The sequence below is a fragment of the Podarcis raffonei genome, chromosome 6 (genome assembly GCF_027172205.1).
Source record: "Podarcis raffonei isolate rPodRaf1 chromosome 6, rPodRaf1.pri, whole genome shotgun sequence".
NCBI classification, from domain to species: domain Eukaryota; kingdom Metazoa; phylum Chordata; class Lepidosauria; order Squamata; family Lacertidae; genus Podarcis; species Podarcis raffonei.
Genome location: NC_070607.1, coordinates 51,828,186 through 51,844,994, shown reverse-complemented (window position 1 = coordinate 51,844,994; position 16,809 = coordinate 51,828,186). Strand labels below are relative to the sequence as shown.

General features: G+C 44.6%; 1 protein-coding gene across 2 annotated transcripts in view; it reads right to left on the bottom strand.

Annotated features, from left to right (window-relative positions):
* The window catches only part of GNAT2 (G protein subunit alpha transducin 2), a 30,452-nt gene that overhangs the window by 5,727 nt on the left and 7,916 nt on the right, over positions 1–16,809 (bottom strand). The window contains exons 1-4 of one of the 2 annotated variants that reach the window (XM_053392833.1): positions 13,530–13,909; positions 3,838–3,880; positions 2,377–2,518; positions 886–1,043 (exon numbers count right to left, since the gene is read on the bottom strand). In XM_053392833.1, coding sequence (XP_053248808.1) covers positions 886–1,043; positions 2,377–2,518; positions 3,838–3,880; positions 13,530–13,647 — 461 coding nt within the window. In that variant the 5' untranslated portion in view covers positions 13,648–13,909. Of the gene's footprint in view, positions 1–885; positions 1,044–2,376; positions 2,519–3,837; positions 3,881–13,529; positions 13,910–16,809 lie in introns of those variants that run through there. The other variant, XM_053392835.1, reaches the window with a different exon arrangement.

Below are 16,809 nucleotides of genomic sequence, written 5' to 3'. Positions count from 1 at the left end.
TGTGGTGGCACAACTGCAGAGCACCCTGGAGTGATGTGGCACTGGAGGTCTGCAGACTAGGGACCATTTGTCATGCTCCTGTTCTTCTTCACTTCAAGCAAAGAGCATCTTAACACACATGTTGGGTGGGGTCACCTCTCTTATCCATACTCGCCAGTTGCATGGGAGCCTCTTTCCTGTGAGTTGATCCCACACTCCTGGGAAGTATGAACAGCCCAGCCAAATGGTGGATTTCAACCCTGTCGAGTGCCAGTGAGGTGCAAAAGACTTAAATGACTAGTCTTACCCATGTTGCTGCATTCACACCCTCTCTCCAGTGATGTGGGATCTCTCTGCAGGGAAGTGACTCCCATGCTGCTTATCATCTATGGGAAGGGTTCTACCGGCTTGGAGATCGTGGGTTGCATGCAGGGTTCCTGTTGCATTCCCACAGCAGACTTCCGCTTGCACAACGGAGCTTACTCTTCCATCTCTATCCTCACCCTCTCCATCCTCAAGATCTGCTCTGGAGGATTGGGGGTCCTTCCAAAGCATGGGGAGAGAGGAGGAGGGAAAAGTCTAGTTGTACAAGTAGAGCTCTTGTGCAGCATTGAATGGAACGCTATGGTAAGGCACAAGGAAAGAAGTGATCTGCAGAAGCTTGCTGCATTTCAAAAGATGGAGAAGCCTGACGGGGCAAGTTCATTTGCTTTGTGTGCTACATATGTTTGGGGCTGATGGGATTTGTAGTCAAAAATATCTGGAGGGCACTAGCTAAAGCTGAAATGTACTATATAAATGCATGGCACTCTCTCTCTCTCTCTCTGAAGTCCCCCTGCCACAACCCCTTGTGCTGGTAATATTGCCTCTCCCCTCCCCAATATGCTTCCACAGGGACCAACTTACTAGGCAGCAGAGTCATTCAGCTGGTACTCAGCGGCTCGCTCAAAGCAGGCCTGAACACCTGCATCCTTCCAGAGTTTGATTATACAGTCCACTAGCTCTGGAGGCATGGTTCCTTCTTCGATGGAGTCAGCCAAGTTGAACAGCTGTCGCCCCTCATCCTGTAAAGATACAAAGCCTGTAAGGAGACTGTGGTTTCCTTGGTGACAAGGGTATGTCAGAACCTCATAGTCAAGTGTTTGTATTTTTCACCCTCACAACCTGTTTTTAGCCGCACAGTTTGGGCACTTCATAATTTCCTCCTTTCTGACTTTGCAGAGGTCTTCTTATTGGGCATGCATCAAATCAGAGGACAACAATGCATTAAAAAAAAGGAGGAACAGTTGTTTCCCAGGGCCATTATTGACAAGTGAAGAAAAAGTCCAAATTGCAACACATCAACTTTGGTCTGGAGATTTAAAAAACAACGAAAAACCTCCTATGGTTGGTCGATGGTTTCTCAAGTTGAGCATTTCTTGCGAAGTATTATGAGAAGGTGCAAATACAGTAAGCATCTGCTGGGGATGATTTAAGCTGTAACATGTAGTGGGAAAGCTGGTCTAGAAATGTGTCTGTGCTTCCACATTACTACTCCACATGGATGCAGGTGTGTGTGCTATCATCTTGGCACCTTCTGTGTGGTGATCTGCTCCAACATGGCATCTTTCCAGAAACATCATGCGTTGGGTGGTGTCCCAGCACACTCTCACTCTTACCCTTTTCAGTAAGTACTTTGATTCTCACCATTAATGGTGTTAGGTAGGAGAAGGTAAAGTGCAACAGGGGCCACAGCCTAGGTACCACTGGAGGTCTTATTCTGACACCATAATTCTAGGAGCGAAGGAAGCTGCCTTATACAGAGTCAGACCAGCTGTTCATCTCTCTCCAAATTGCCTGCACTGACTGGCAGTGCCCTCGCCAGTATCTCATACAAGAGAATCTTTCCCAACCCATTCCAGAGATGCTGGGGACCTTCTGCATGCAAACCAGCTGCTCTACTGCTGAGTTACAGCTCCGGTGAATCTATGGCTACTGCTCTTGAAAAGTGGTCTTTAGCCACCAGGTGGCATCATCCCACAGCTGCTTCGACTTGAGGCTGAAGCTCAAATCTATCTCTTTTTGATATCTTATGAAGTGTGCAGCACAGTGCATTGAGATCACAGTTGCACTAACTCTTACTTTTCTGGTGCTTGGATATTCCACCTGTCCTTTCCTACCTATTTTTCTTCAGAACATCCCATGGAAATAAAGATAGGAAACGTATCTAGCGGCAATGGCATTCCTGTTGTATGATTATACATATTGACCTTGAACACAAATAAACAGACTTTAATAGCAGGTCCCTTTTTAGCACATCAGCCACATTGTAGCTGCAAATGCCTTGGCCCTCCCCTTTTCCAGAGATCCTCATTCGCTCAACGAAAACATGCTGCTGTCATGCACAAGGATACTAACTGCTCGGCTTGAATCCGCATAATCAATCCCCAGGGTGGTCATGGCTCTGATGATGGCCAAGATGGACTGCAAGATGTTGCCATAAATAACTGCTTTGAACTCCAAACATTCTTCTTCCGTGTAACCATCTTGATGGATAATCCTGGGTAAGAAGGGGGGGGGGGAGAGAACAGTTGCCATAGATGAAATAACCACTCTGGATCTTCTTGAGAAGATCTACCCATTTTATAGAGATGCCATTTATTATTTGCTTTGGGGGAAGAAAGTTTTTTAAAAGGACCATAATCTAAGACATCACAGAGTTAAACCTGCCCCAAATCACGTTGGCTGAGATGACCATGTCTGGGTGAGGAACACATTTTGCCCCGTGCCTGATTGTACTCTTTGGGGCAGCAGTTTTGACATTTCCCCAGAACAATAAATGGCTCCCATTAATTGTGCAGCAAAAATGAGAATACTGCCTGTCCCATTGAAAGGCCTTGAGTTTTATTTGTATGTTACTTGAATGTGAAGGCTGCAAGTTCTAGATACATGGACAGATATGATGTATAAGGTCATCATCTATAATGGACTTGTAGGAAAATGTTGCCAAGATGCCTCATGATATATAATTAGCTGCCCTTCCACTGAAGGCCTGTGTATTAAATGATGGCCGTTAAGTTTGTAGGTCACTTTTCTATTGTTGAAATTCATGAGTAGGGTAGGTGGGTGGGTGGGTGGGTGTGGGTGTAGTCACATTGGTTACTGGTACAGTTTAAGATGCCTCTTCCTGTATGGTTTGCACTTTCACTCTGGTGTTAAATCTAAGTTCCCAGAAAGTTTTGAGTATCCCAGGGAATACTAAAGGCTACTAAAGGAAGAGTAACAGAACTGCATTCATCTTTTGCTGTTTGTTTGTCAGTTCATAAGCCACAGGGCTTAGAAATCTGACACTATGGACTTTGTCAACAGCCTTTATTGCAGGCTTATTATTATGAGGATTACTAAAACCATGTGCAGGGAAATTAATGTAGATTAGTCAATGAATCCGCTATAGCAGGAACTGGGGATCTGGCGCCCTCCAGATGTTGTGGACTACAATTCCCATTAGTCCCAGTCAGCATGGCCAATGGTCAGGGATGACGGGAGTTGTAGTCCAGCAACATCTAGAGGGCAATAGGTTCCCCATCTCTGTGCTATAGCATATAAAGCATTATTTCTTCCTTATCCTGCTCAGGATCAGCTTGTGAAGCAGTTATTCCATGTTGCCCTAGCTTGCTTTTAACTAAATGCTATTTTTATTTGTGTTTTAAGCCTTCCATAATCTGTTTAAGTTATTTGTCCCAGCTCAGTCCTGTTGCCAACAACAGCCTCTAAATGTGCTACTCTGGGTTGGTGTGGGATAGCAACGAAGGAGGAAAGGGCTGAAGGACGCCCCTGTTTTTAGGGCTCTTGGTCCCCAGTCTAGAAGGCAATACTCACTTCATCTGTTTGACAATTGTACTCTTGCCTGACTCTCCAGCACCTGGAAGAAGTAAAAGGAAACAGATTAATGGCAGAATATGAGGAAAGATACACGTGCAGATCACTTTGCAAAAAGACAGGGGTCGTTTTGTCTTGGCACTTAACTATTTTATATTTTCTTACTGGAATGTCTTTCCATTGCCAAGTTCCCCAGTTCAGACATTAGGTCACCAGGCTTACGCAAATAAATGCCCGTGGTCTATTCATATGGGTGACATAAGATCAGAGGGGACATGTGGCTTCGTGTTTGTGGAGGAACATCAGTGATCACCACCTCCTCCTCTGATGCACATATGGATGCACTATTCACGTGGACAGTTAGTTGCTTGAGCAAGATAGCTGCACACCTCCTTAAGCAACACCTAGGGTAAATGATACAGCAGTATTTATACAGAAGCTTTAGAAACTGCAGATGATATTAGATAAGTCAAATTGGCACACTTCATTGATGCTTATATCCAGCTGGCTTTCTGAAAGGTGGTGTTTTGCAATTTTGTGCACCTAATTCAGATTTTTAACTTGACATTTTGAAAGTGATGGATGGGATGTAAGGTGGGCATGGTGGTTTGGGGGGGGGGAGAGAGAGGAAATTACACATTGTGGGGAACACGAGCATAGGCTAGCAAACTCGACAGCCCAAAGAGCTTGAGACATGCGTTGTTGCTCACTATTACCCTGCATCTTGGCAATACCACACATCCCATTCTTTGTGCAGTAACTGAGGGTCAACCCAGCATTGAAGTCCAGTCCCAGATATCTGGGAGGGCAAAGGCTTGCTTAGTAATATGAGCAGGGTGGTGTGTGCATTGTTTGATGTGTCTTGATATATATCCCAAAGAGGAGTCCTGGCCTATTAAAAGACATCCTACCCTGAATACTGAAGCATTCCTAATTCAAGTTGAAGACCTGTCTACAACTTTATTTATAACTGCAGTAAAGCCTGTTGCTGTTGGACCTGACTCCTTCATATATTATTTCTACATCAACCAATAATATGTACCAGTAATATTTTTTCTCTCCCTATGAAATTATTCTGAAAGACTACTTTATTGATTGGGCCTAATCCACACATGCAGAAGAATGATGTGGCAAACAGTTTCAGAAGATATGGTGTTAGTCTTGCTTCCATTCCCCCTCTCCTCCCTCCCCGTCTTTCCTTCCTAGCATTACTGCATAGCACAACAAAGTTTAAAATACTATCCTCCATAGAATTCCTTTGCAGAGTTTCAACATGCTCTCAATTAAGATTCCACAGGTAGGGACTATGAACAGAGGACAAGTTAGCTCACATTTTTCTCTCCCTCCTAAACATCAATATATTTTAGAATATTTGCTAAGGAATAAGAATATACCTGTTTCAGTTTTCCTTCAATCCCTGACCCCCTCCATTCTCTTCCGTAGTTACAGTCTAATGTTCTAAGGTAGAAACGGTTTTGTTGCTTCAGATTATAGGTGAGGATTCAATGATTTAATGTTCTCCTGTGTTAAAAACACCCACACAATCCCTGCTAACTGAAAACTAGCACAGTAAGGAACAGATTGGCCTTGAATCCCTCAGACTAATTTCCTTGTCTTTTTATTTGCAGGGAGTTGAAACAAAAATATGTGAAACTATTATAAAATGGAACCCGCCCCTCAGCAGCCTTTCTGTTTTTGCAGTTAAATGTTACCATATATGAGTTGAAACTAACACTTGAAGAAGCTACATTTCTCTCTCTCTAAAATGGTGTATACACTACAGTGGTACCTCGGGTTACATATGCTTCAGGTTACAGACTCCGCTAACCCAGAAATATTACCTCGGGTTAAGAACTTTGCTTCAGGATGAGAACAGAAATCGTGCTCTGGCGGTGCGGCGGCAGCAGGAGGCCCCATTAGCTAAAGTGGTGCTTCAGGTTAAGAACAGTTTCAGGTTAAGAACGGACCTCCGGAACGAAATAAGTACTTAACCCGAGGTACCACTGTAATTACAACAGATTAGAAGAGCAAGGAGTTACCGGGAACATGTAACGTGTCCCTGCTGAAAATGTAATGTGTAAAGCCTCTTGATGCAAACTGCTAAGCACAAAATCACTGCTCCAGCTGCTAACTAGAAAATGCCTGCTTTTTTCCTTCATAGGCCAATGAAAGAGCTGCTGTTGTTTGCCAGTCTGACCAGTCGTGTCTATTTCATTGATGAGAAAAGAGAGTGGGAGCAGTTCATTATTTGTATGATTTTTTTTTAGAGCTTGAAATAAGTGCAAGAAAATTTCCCATCAGACTTTAGAGTACATCTCTTTGGAAATGTAGCTGTGCAGGTCTGGGTGGCAACTCTCATGGAGAAATCCACCAAACAACTGGAACTTAGAGATACCATTCCGAAAGAGATAATTTTATTGATAAATTGTTTTTGTTGCATTCAATATGGAAATTGAAAGAAATGCACTTTACACTCTCTGGCTATACAAGGACATCTTTAGAGAGACCTATTGGCATGAAGAGGGGTGCCAATGACATGGGATGTTTGTTGCAAATCTTCCACTAGGGAATATACTCTTGGACACAGATACTTCAGACACTTTCCATGTTTATCTTGAGGCTTTGGTTTTTTTTGTTTTAGAGAGAGAAGATGCCCTGTCTACTTGTGTCTTGCTGCAGTTATGCTGGGGTAAACATTTTTTTTCTTAAAAAACCCCCAAAAACTTTTAAAATCTAAAATAGTTCGGATCTGAGCAGCATTGTGTGCTTCTTGGAGTATCTACTAAAGATGCTGGTGTTGATTTTTTGAAGAGATCTTGCACGGAAGAAGACACAGCCTTGCTAATAAAGTGTTAAATATGTTTCAGTTATTGCTGGAACAGAAAGCATTATGCGAGCCTCTCAGGGGATGCATGTTAAAGGAACAGTGCAGACAGTTGGAGGAATCTGGTCCGTCCCCCCCGTGCAACTACGTCAGTCTCTATAAGTAGAAAGCCTTTGGTAATGCAGTATTCCTTGCAAAAGGGTATGGATTGTGCCATTTCCAGGATGTCAGGCAAGAAAGCAAAAGAGGAAATGCTGGGAGTGTTCCTACGACATGCATTAAGAATAAAGAGGCAAAGTAATTACTAAGGAAGTTACCAAGGGAATGGATTTGGATAGAGGCCAAATCATTCTGCTGGGCCTCCCCATGCTGGGCTTAGCAACACAGCCTCTTTCATATAGCAGATCCTTCTGTATCCACCTATTATTATTATTATTATTATTATTATTATTATTATTATTATTACAGTATTGATTATATTTATATACCGCCCATACCCACAGGCCTCAGGGCAGTTCACAGGATAAAATCACAATATAAAAACACAAAATGCATAATCAAAATAAAAACAAGAACAACCCAATAACCCCCCGCAAATAATCAGAGAGGGAAAATAGAATTTTAAAAGCACATACACAATATTTGTAATGAAAAATATAAAAATAAGCACCCATCAGGTATCATCAAGGAGTAGATTAAAAGTTCAATTTAACTGCCTTTCAAATCAAAACATTTTAGCCATTGGTCCCCCCGCCCCCATTGCAACCAATCATAGAAGCTCTTTGATCCAGTGGAGGCTGGAATTAATATTTTGGCTGGCTGCTTTAATATTTTGATTTTTCATTTCTGAAATGCCTTAGGTTTCCTCCCAGTATTGTGCATGAACTGTTTAGGAGACAAAACTTCAGTCTAATAAGGATTTGTGGTCTTGGTGCTTGCAGTGTACACTGTTCCTATTCTTTAGATGGCAAAGTGCCCTGACAGGAAGATTCTTTCTTATCCTCACCTGGCTATTCTTGGTTATTTCTCACTGATATCTCTCTTTTTGTCCATCTCCCCCCCCCTCTCTCACACACACACAGAGAGAAAGCTAGTATGCTAAATGCACTCAATAATTTGATTGTATGATTGTCATGGCAGCTCTTGGATTCTGCTTGTGAAATCACTAGTAGTAAGAAACACAACTCTATCCTAGGGTGCCATTTCAGATTCCAAAATCGAGTAGTTGTGGAATTATATCTAACTCAAGGAGAAAGTAGACTGTCTACAGATGATATGAGGCCACAGACAAATTGTGGTTCCTCACAGGCTGGCATTCAGCCTTAAGCACCCAGGTCAAGAGATGAGGCGATCTCAGTATCTCTTTCTCTCTCTCTCTCCCCAAAACATTTCTATTGCTGTCTGTTAACCCAGCACAAGTAGAAGGTTACCGTATTTTTCGCCCTATAGGACGCACTTTTCCCCCTCCAAAAATGAAGGGGAAATTTGTGTGCGTCCTATGGGGCGAATGCAGGCTTTCGCTGAAGCCTGGAGAGCGAGAGGGGTCGGTGCACACCGACCCCTCTCGCTCTCCAGGCTTCAGGAGAGCTGCAGCGCCAGCCCCACAAGGTCGGGGGACAGCGGGGAAGCGGAACACCGCCATCCCGCTGTCTCCCGGGTGGTTTGGAGGCTGACGGCCTCCAAATGTGGTTTGGAGGCTGACGGCGGGGAGACGCATGCTTCTCCCCGCCGCCAGCCCCGCAAGCTCCGGGGACAGTGGGGAGGCACAGCGCGTCTTCCCGCTGTCCCCGGACCTGGTCTGCAGGCGGGCGGCGGGGAGAAGAGCACTTCTCCCTGCTGCCTGCCCCGCAAGCTCTGGGGACAGCTGGGAGGTGCAGCGCGTCTTCCCGCTGTCCCTGGACCTGTTCTGCAGGCGGGCGGTGGGGAGAAGAGCGCTTCTCCCCACTGCCTGCCCCGCAAGCTCCGGGGACAGCCGGCCCCACAAGCGCCTGGGGGGGAAATAATTTTTTTTCCTTTATTTCCCCCCAAAAAAACTTGGTGCGTCCTATGGGCCGGTGCGTCCTATGGGGCGAAAAATACGGTAAATACTGAAGCCAACAATGACTTGGTAAACTAAGACCAGCCTTTGAAATTACTAGGTAGGCCAGGCCTATGCTGAATATCACCCCTGGCAGGTGCGCAGGAGCAGTTCACAGCATGGTTCCAAGGTTTGCTCCTGGATCTAGTTCCAAAAAAAGCTGCCCAGTAAACTTGTAGATGGGGTGCTCCCATGGAATATGTGGCCTGGAATCAGGGAGGGACACCATCTCCACTGCCGCTCAACTGGCACCCCTACTTTTATATTTTATTTGCAGGTTCAGCACTTTACTGATGTGCCAATTAGGCTAACCCCAGTCAGCAAACCAGAGTACAGATATCCCCCTTCAGCAATGGAGGCTGGTCTAATAGGCGAATGGGGAATAGCCCCTCCACCTCAGTCTGCCCCAGAAGCCACCCCCTACCTGCCTGTCTTGTTCAGTGCAACCAATCAGGCCGTTGCTCTGCCTGTCCTTGCCTCTGGCTCCACCTACTGTTGGCACATCTGCCTTCCGCCCTACCAGTCCTAATGAGGATCAGCTACCATTGCCCTCTGGGCAAGGCCACCATCACTTCTGTTACATGGGAGCTGATGTTGCATGGGAGCTAGCATTACTCCCATATTGAATTAATGATGCATGAATTTATTGTCAGCTGGAAATACCCCATGTACATTACTACCCCTAGGGCCAAATCAGACTGTGTATTGGAGTTGAATCCCAACAACTTCTGGAAGGTTCCTCACCCTTCTGTACTAGAACTAAACACAAAAAAATCAGTCCTTCAAGATAGTTGTCTAGACAACTTTTTCATTTAAGGGAAGTATCTGGGTTTTGCTAAGTAGGGCACACTTGTGAACCACATTCCTATACCTTCTTTCCTGTGAATAAACCCCATTGAAATCAATAGGATTTACTTCTGCATAGGATTACACTATAAATGCCCCTCTCCACGTTTGTATCAAACCATACCTCCACCTACAGGTATTCCAATTCTAGTGACGGCCAACAGCCCTAAGTTGAGACAACCTGGAGCCAATGTGGGCTATTTTTAAAAAGGCAACAATATAGTCCCAATTATGTTTTAAAATTGGCTTAGTTACAGAGGCCTTCTCACCGCTGCAAAGTAGATTCATAATAGTAACTTCCACTGGGACTGATTCATATTTTACCTCACATCAGTAGATATTTGCGTTTTAGATGTGCTGGCTTAGAAGTGTGTGTTCTTTAGGTGCTCACTTTTTCAGGAGTAGGGAAGCTTTTTCAGCCTGAGGGCAGCATTGCCTTATGGGCAGCCCTCAGTGGTGGGTGGAGCCAGAGGCCAAAGTGGGTGGAGCAACAGATCAGATGCTTGAACAGTAGTCAAGAGGTTGCTACACATACACACCTCCACCTCCATCCTGGCAATTGACTACTATCATACTTCAGGGACACATTCCAGCTAGTCAAAAGCACAAGGAAGGGTGCAGAGAAAGGCTGGAAAGGAGGTATGGGTCTGATGGGAATTCCAAGGGCCAGATAAAGGGCCTGAGGTTCCCCACCCAGCTCTACTTCTCAACAGTTATCTTCTTCGCTTGCCCTTCAGTCTTCTTCAGCAGCCACAGTATGTTTCCTCATCTCATCACCTTAAGCTGCTTATTCCAAAACAGGAAGCTGCTTAGAATTAGGACTTAATTACCCTGATCCTAACCTCCCTGCTGTCACCTGAAGGAACCCATGTTGCACAGTGGCAGGCAAGCACAAGCTATCTGCACATTTGATATATGCTACATCAGCTATTTGACCTATGCTCTTCTTTTTTTTTCTTCCGGTGGAAGGTTTATTGCAAGAAGCCATTTTGTTGGAGCAAGCACATGGGATCCTGCTTCTTTCCCATGCAGGAGGAGTTTCCATGCAACCCACTGCTCCTAATAGCAGTGGTTTCTAATTTCTCAAACTTTGACTTAGCTGAGCTAAAAGGCGGGAGTGGCAACATCTTTTCCTGCTGCATGTAGAATGCCAGAGGTGCTTTTATCTTGATCTTTGAATTCTCAGGGGCTGGGTGGGTGAACAGGCTTTCTGGCCTGGGTGTGACATCTGTGTTCCTATATCCTCTAGGCTTTTGTGTCTGGAGAAGCCTGTGCTTTTCAGACCACTATTGAATGAGCTGGCACAAGGTGTTCCCTTTCCTTTGCCCAGTAATAAACTGTGCACTGCTGTTCGTTTCTGCATCTCAACTGCACCTACGGTCACCCACTACGGGACTCCAAAAATTCACTGAGCTCGCACAACTTTACAAGATGTCCAGCTACTTTCTTTAACCATGCGCTTTCTTGTCTTAAACTTCTTTTGTGCCACCTCCTGTAAAATCTCCATTAGTCACTTTCTTCCCACTAATTCACATTCTAGATTAGTTCATGGCAAAGAGCAACATCTGGTAGCCCACAGATTCCCCATCCCTGGGTTATGGAAACAGCTCACAGCTATGAGCCACACAGGTAGGGCATCATTCAGATGAGTTTATATGTGCAGCAATCAGGAGCTTGGGAAGATGTACACTTCTAGGAGCACTGCACATCCTTGTTATACTTGGAAAGTCATCAGCCACAAAAACCACAGATAAGAACATAAGAGCCCTGATGGATTATACCAAAGAGCTAACTGAGTTCGGCATCCTGCTTCTCACAGCAGCCAACCAGATGCCTATTGTAAGCCGACAGAAGAAGGTGAGGGTAATATTCCAGTTCTGCTGTGGCTCCCTAGCAATTGCTATTCAGATGGCCTGCTGCTTTTGATCCTGTAGGTAGTATGCAGCCATATTGATGAGCAAGCATTGTTTGCCTTATCTTTCATGAACTTCTCTAATTCTCTTCCAAAGCTGTCCAGGTTGGTGGCTATCACCACATCTTGTGCTAGCAAATACTGCAGTTTATGTGCTGTGCAAAATACTTCCTGCTATCTGTCCTGTATCTCTGGACATTCAGTGTCACTCTCGTATTATGAGAGAAGGTGCAAAACCTTTCCTCTATCCATTTTCTCTGCACAATGCATAATTTTATACTCCCATACTTGTCTCCCCTCCACCTCACGCACCAAACTAAATACCGTATTTTTCGCTGTATAACACGCACTCGACCATAACACGCACGTAGTTTTTAGAGGAGGAAAATCCGTAGGCATGCCACCCGTAGGCATTCCCTCCATAACACGCACAGACATTTCTCCTTACTTTTTAGGAGGAAAAAAGTGAGTGTTATGGTGTAAAAAATACGGTAATTGTCAGCAGCCAGTCTATGACAATAACCAGCTTTGAGGGGCACATGAAGCATCACTGAAGGTGTCTGAAGATATCAAGTGGGAATGTTCAGCATTGCATGGAATTACAACTTTGGGGGGGGTGGGAGAGGACCCACTCTTGCCTCTCAGTAAAGCTGTCCAGAATGAAAGTCAATCTATTTTGATGCTGGCCTTCTGCCGGTCTCCTTTCATGTTTAGTGACAAGAGGTTCAGGGGATAGACACCGAAACCACATAGGGACAAACCTCCATTGCTGGTCTGAACACCAACCCCAAAGCACAAAGGGTACCTGGAATCAATCAATACTCTTTCAGCAAAAGGATAATGCCTAAGTCAACATCAATATAAACAGACAGAATGCTTTCAATTTCTATAGCTATTATCAAGTAAAGGCTGAATTTTGTAACATGAATTCATTTCTAAGTCCTATAAGAAAGCAAACCTGGATTGACACCAATGCCTTTCCTTCAGCACCACAGACCCAAGGATCTGAAAAGCCTTTGCTGTTCATTCAAAGAAAACTTGACTGCAAATAACTATCACATTATAACCTCATCTCTCGAGCCTCACAACTGTCCTTATGGGCTGGTGATGAAAATAAGGTTAGGATGGCTTAAAGGGCAAGTTCAGGGTGTATTATTTTGGCAGAGCCAATTGAGAATACCTAATGTCCTTTAGATAGGGTGTTTATATATCCACCTTTGAGAGGATAGGGACCTATGTCAGGCTCCATTCCTCTTCTTTTCCAAAAGGCCGTGAAAAGGCTGACAGATCAATTTGCCACCTCTTCTTGTGAAGGGAGATTGAATGCGAGAGACATGGTTTTGCACATTCAAAAATAACATGGGCCATAGCTTTCCTTGTTCTCCTCCAGCCATTGACTCTCCTTGGAAGCACTTAATCTCTTCTGACAACTGTGGTGCCTGAGACTGCTTTGCTGGAGAGGGGTGTTTGTGACATCTTGTTCTAGCCAATGGGCTGAGAGATCTTGAGTTCCGGCTGATCGGCCGACTTAGGAGGTCATCAAGCTAATGAGGAACCATCTGGTGCTACTTAGGAAAACATACTTTCTATTTTTATTTTTTGAATTCTGTTTCTCGGTGTGTGCTGAAACAAGCTATTTCTCTGCCATATTTCAAGGTCCTTGGCTATTTGGGCAGTAGTGATCTGTTGCTTGGCAGCAACGTCAACCATAGTTAGGGAAAAGCCTAATTTGGAAAATGGCATACCAGAGGGTGTCTGCCTTCATTCCATGTGCGTCATGGTTAAATCAGAACTGAAAGGCACTTTCCCATTTTTATTATTTTTACCACCAGCACCCTACTGAGATGAAACACTTTCCTCTCCCATCCACAGCTGTTGGTACAGAATAGCTGTGTTTTCCCTTTGGAATTCTTCATTCGGAAACGTGTGATAGTATAGGAAGCCCTGGAGAGAGCTGCCTTCTCATTTTGCTTGCCAGTGGTGTGTTCCCTTTGCAGCCCACCCCTTACAAGATCTCATTACAGCCCACCTACCGAGCAGTAGCAGCTTGACTGTCTTTGCCTCTTTATCTGCATCCTCCTGTAGCTTCTTTTCCAGTTCTTTGGACCTCTTGGCAAGTTCCTTATCCTCTGCACTTGCTCCACTCCCCATCTCACCGTCTCCTTCTTCCTCTCCTTCCTCCTCCTCCTCCGTTGGTTCCTGAAGCCCCTCTAGCTCTTCGGTTTGTTCCAGCTCTTCAGATTGGTTGACTCACCCTTTTCCGGGTGGAGGAGATGAAAAAGACCAAAATAAAAGTATCTTACGTGGAATCCTCCAGGGTGATGAAGAAGGTATTCCACGGAGCTGCCTTAGCTCCGCAGCTGCAAGCGGCAAGGCAGCTGGTCCAAGACTGCTAAGAAGGTAGCATCAGAGTTCTTCACCTTGCTCTGTGCTCTTTTCCCCTCCCCCACTCCCTGCTAAGTCTTCGTGGGTAACCCAATTTTGTTACGGTGGATTTGAGGGCTTTTTATCTCGCCATGTGACCTGGGAAATCCAATTATAAAAGCCCAAGATGGCAAAGATTAATGACTGGCAAAGCAGAACATTGAATCCAAGCTGTGGCGCCGTGTGGTGTAGGGGAAGATGCTTATGCAACACGAGGATGTAACATAGCAGCTCCCCCAGTGAGAAGAGGCTACGACGTTTGGGGATTTTTAGTTTAGAAAAATAGGTGAGTGAGGAGCAGGCGACAGAAAGGATAGAGGTTCATAAAGTGGTACATGGTACAGAGAAAATGGATGTGGATGAGCATTCCTCCCTCTCTTATAATATTGGAACCTAAGGCCATCCAATTAAGTTGAATGTGGGGAGATTCAGGACAGATAAATGGACATAATTAAAACTATGGAGTTTGCTGCCCCCCCCCCATAAGGTGTAAGGATGACCACCAACTTCAATGGGATATGACATGAAAAATAAGGCTATCAATGGCTGTGGGTCATGATAGCTCTGTATACTACTTTCAGTATTGGAGGTGCGTGTTTCTCAATAGCTGCTGCCAAGGACCACAAGTAGGAGTGAGCTATTCCACTCCGACTGCTTCTGAGCTTCCTTTTCACATCTGGTTGGCCACTGTGTGAAGCAGAAGGCCTGCCTTCGATGGGCCTTTGTTCTGATCGAACAGGGCTACTCTTACGATTGGATGCTAACAACTCTCTCTACCTATGTACTAGGCAAGGATATTTAATTCCCAAAGGAGGCCTCATAGTCAGCTCCTCCCCTTGGAGGCCTGTTGGGGGATTAATTAATAAACTAATAGTTATTATTCATTCAATTTATATTCCAAATGCTCAGAGCTGATCATCACCATCAGTTTATTTGTATGCCATTTTCTCACAAAATTGTGCCCAAAGTGGTTCATAACATATTGGGTGAACAAATATAGCCATTCTCTCTCTCTCTCTCTCTCTCTCTCTCTCTCACACACACACACACACACACACACACACAATTAGAAATATAACACTAATAAATAATTACCAAAAAATCAATCCACACAAGTTTGTATAAAATAATGCAAAGTAACCTAATTTAACAGCTTAAAACTAACCAGAAATTTAAAAAGTAGTATACAAAGCACCCACACACTCCAGGTGGATCTTTTCTCAATAGTTTGGACCCAGGTGGCTTAAGAATTGGTTGAGGCCCAAATGTACAAGCTAGTCTCATTTTGGCAGCTACAACCCAGTAAACTTAATAACATTTATCCCCAACAGGTGCCGCCCAGGGACTGACCATGGAGATGGCATCGCTGAAATGCATGTGTAATTAGATGCATCTATTTCTGTTCCTTTACTGCTCTTCTCCCCCACACAGTCAGGAAGAGTACAGAATTCTGACACTAGTCTTCTCTCGCTCACCAAGGAAAAGGTGGCAGAGCTTCCTCCCTCCCAATAGGCTGAGAATAGCAGGAGGACCATGCCTATGCAACAACATCTTCAAGGAATGCTTTGGTGCTTTTCACATGAACTGCCCCATAGGCCTGGCTTTGCCATCATCAGAGCTTGTGAAAATGTGAGGTGACCCCCCCCCACACACACAGTGGCACAAAGGCCAAAATAGATGAGCTGCTCAGCATATTAGGGGAAGATGGTGAGCTTCTGGGTTTTGTTTGCTTTTCTGTTTGCATAGAGTGCTAGAAGCAACCATCAGCCATTGAAACGGGGTGGGGTATATCCCTTGTGCACAGTTGTGTTTCTGGGCACTAGGGCTGGGATAAATGAAGAACAAAATGCACTCCTCTCTTTCCTTTTTCCTCTGTGCAGCCCTGGCTCTTCTGAGGAATAAGATAATTCACTGAGGTGGGGAACGAGTGAGTTTAATCCTTAAGTGCTGGCAAGCAGAATCGCACCCGCTAATCATGCTTCTCTCCATCCTGCTACTTAAGCTCTTTAAACTGCTGGCTTTGCTCACAAAATCCTCCCCCCTCCTGTAGCAAACTCCTACATCTTGGGAGGTTCGCAGTTCTAGAAGGATCAGGAGATCTCTGTGCGCACTCTCTCTGTGTGTGCTGGGCCGATGCCTGTTGGAGGAGGCCTTCTTAATGCTCCCAGTCTGATAACCCCACTGACAGGTGTTCTCCCCAGCCACTTTCCCCACAGCCCTGTACTCCTGCCCCCTTCTGTTACATACCCTCCTAACATTTCTTAGATGGAAATAGGGACATTCTGTCCTACGTCAGGAAGCCTCATTCTCACTGAACACATTGTCTGTCTGTCGTTCTGTCTGTCAGTCATTGAATCTTATTTTCAATTAATTGGATGCATGCCCTGGAAGGTGATTTGGCTGAGAACTTACAAATGCACTGCTGATGTCCACTTATTTCATAGAACCTTTGTGTTAATGGAGTCTGAGTATATGGTGCCAATTGACTAGTACGGTATAACTGAATACTAGCAGCCTCATACCCAGCATTAATCAGGAATTCTAAGAAACCAAAAGGTCATTGCAGTTTTGAAATCAGTACTTAAAACCCACACAGTTTTGAAAGGTTCATGCTGCCATCTCGATTCAAAACACCATCCAATTGTATCCGGGGTATAAATTTTGTTGTTGTCATCCAAACACAGACAAAAGCCTGTTCCTTGATCTCAGTTCAGGAATAATCATGCAAAATCTGGCTACACTATCTTAAGAGGTGCACAACAAATAACTTTCTAAAATACTGTAGATAGATAATAAAACGTTTGCTTTGAGTCATTTGATCTTAAGTAGTTATAGGAAGAAGGGCATGTTTATAAGATAGATCAGAGAGGCTAGGGAATGGAGCCGCAT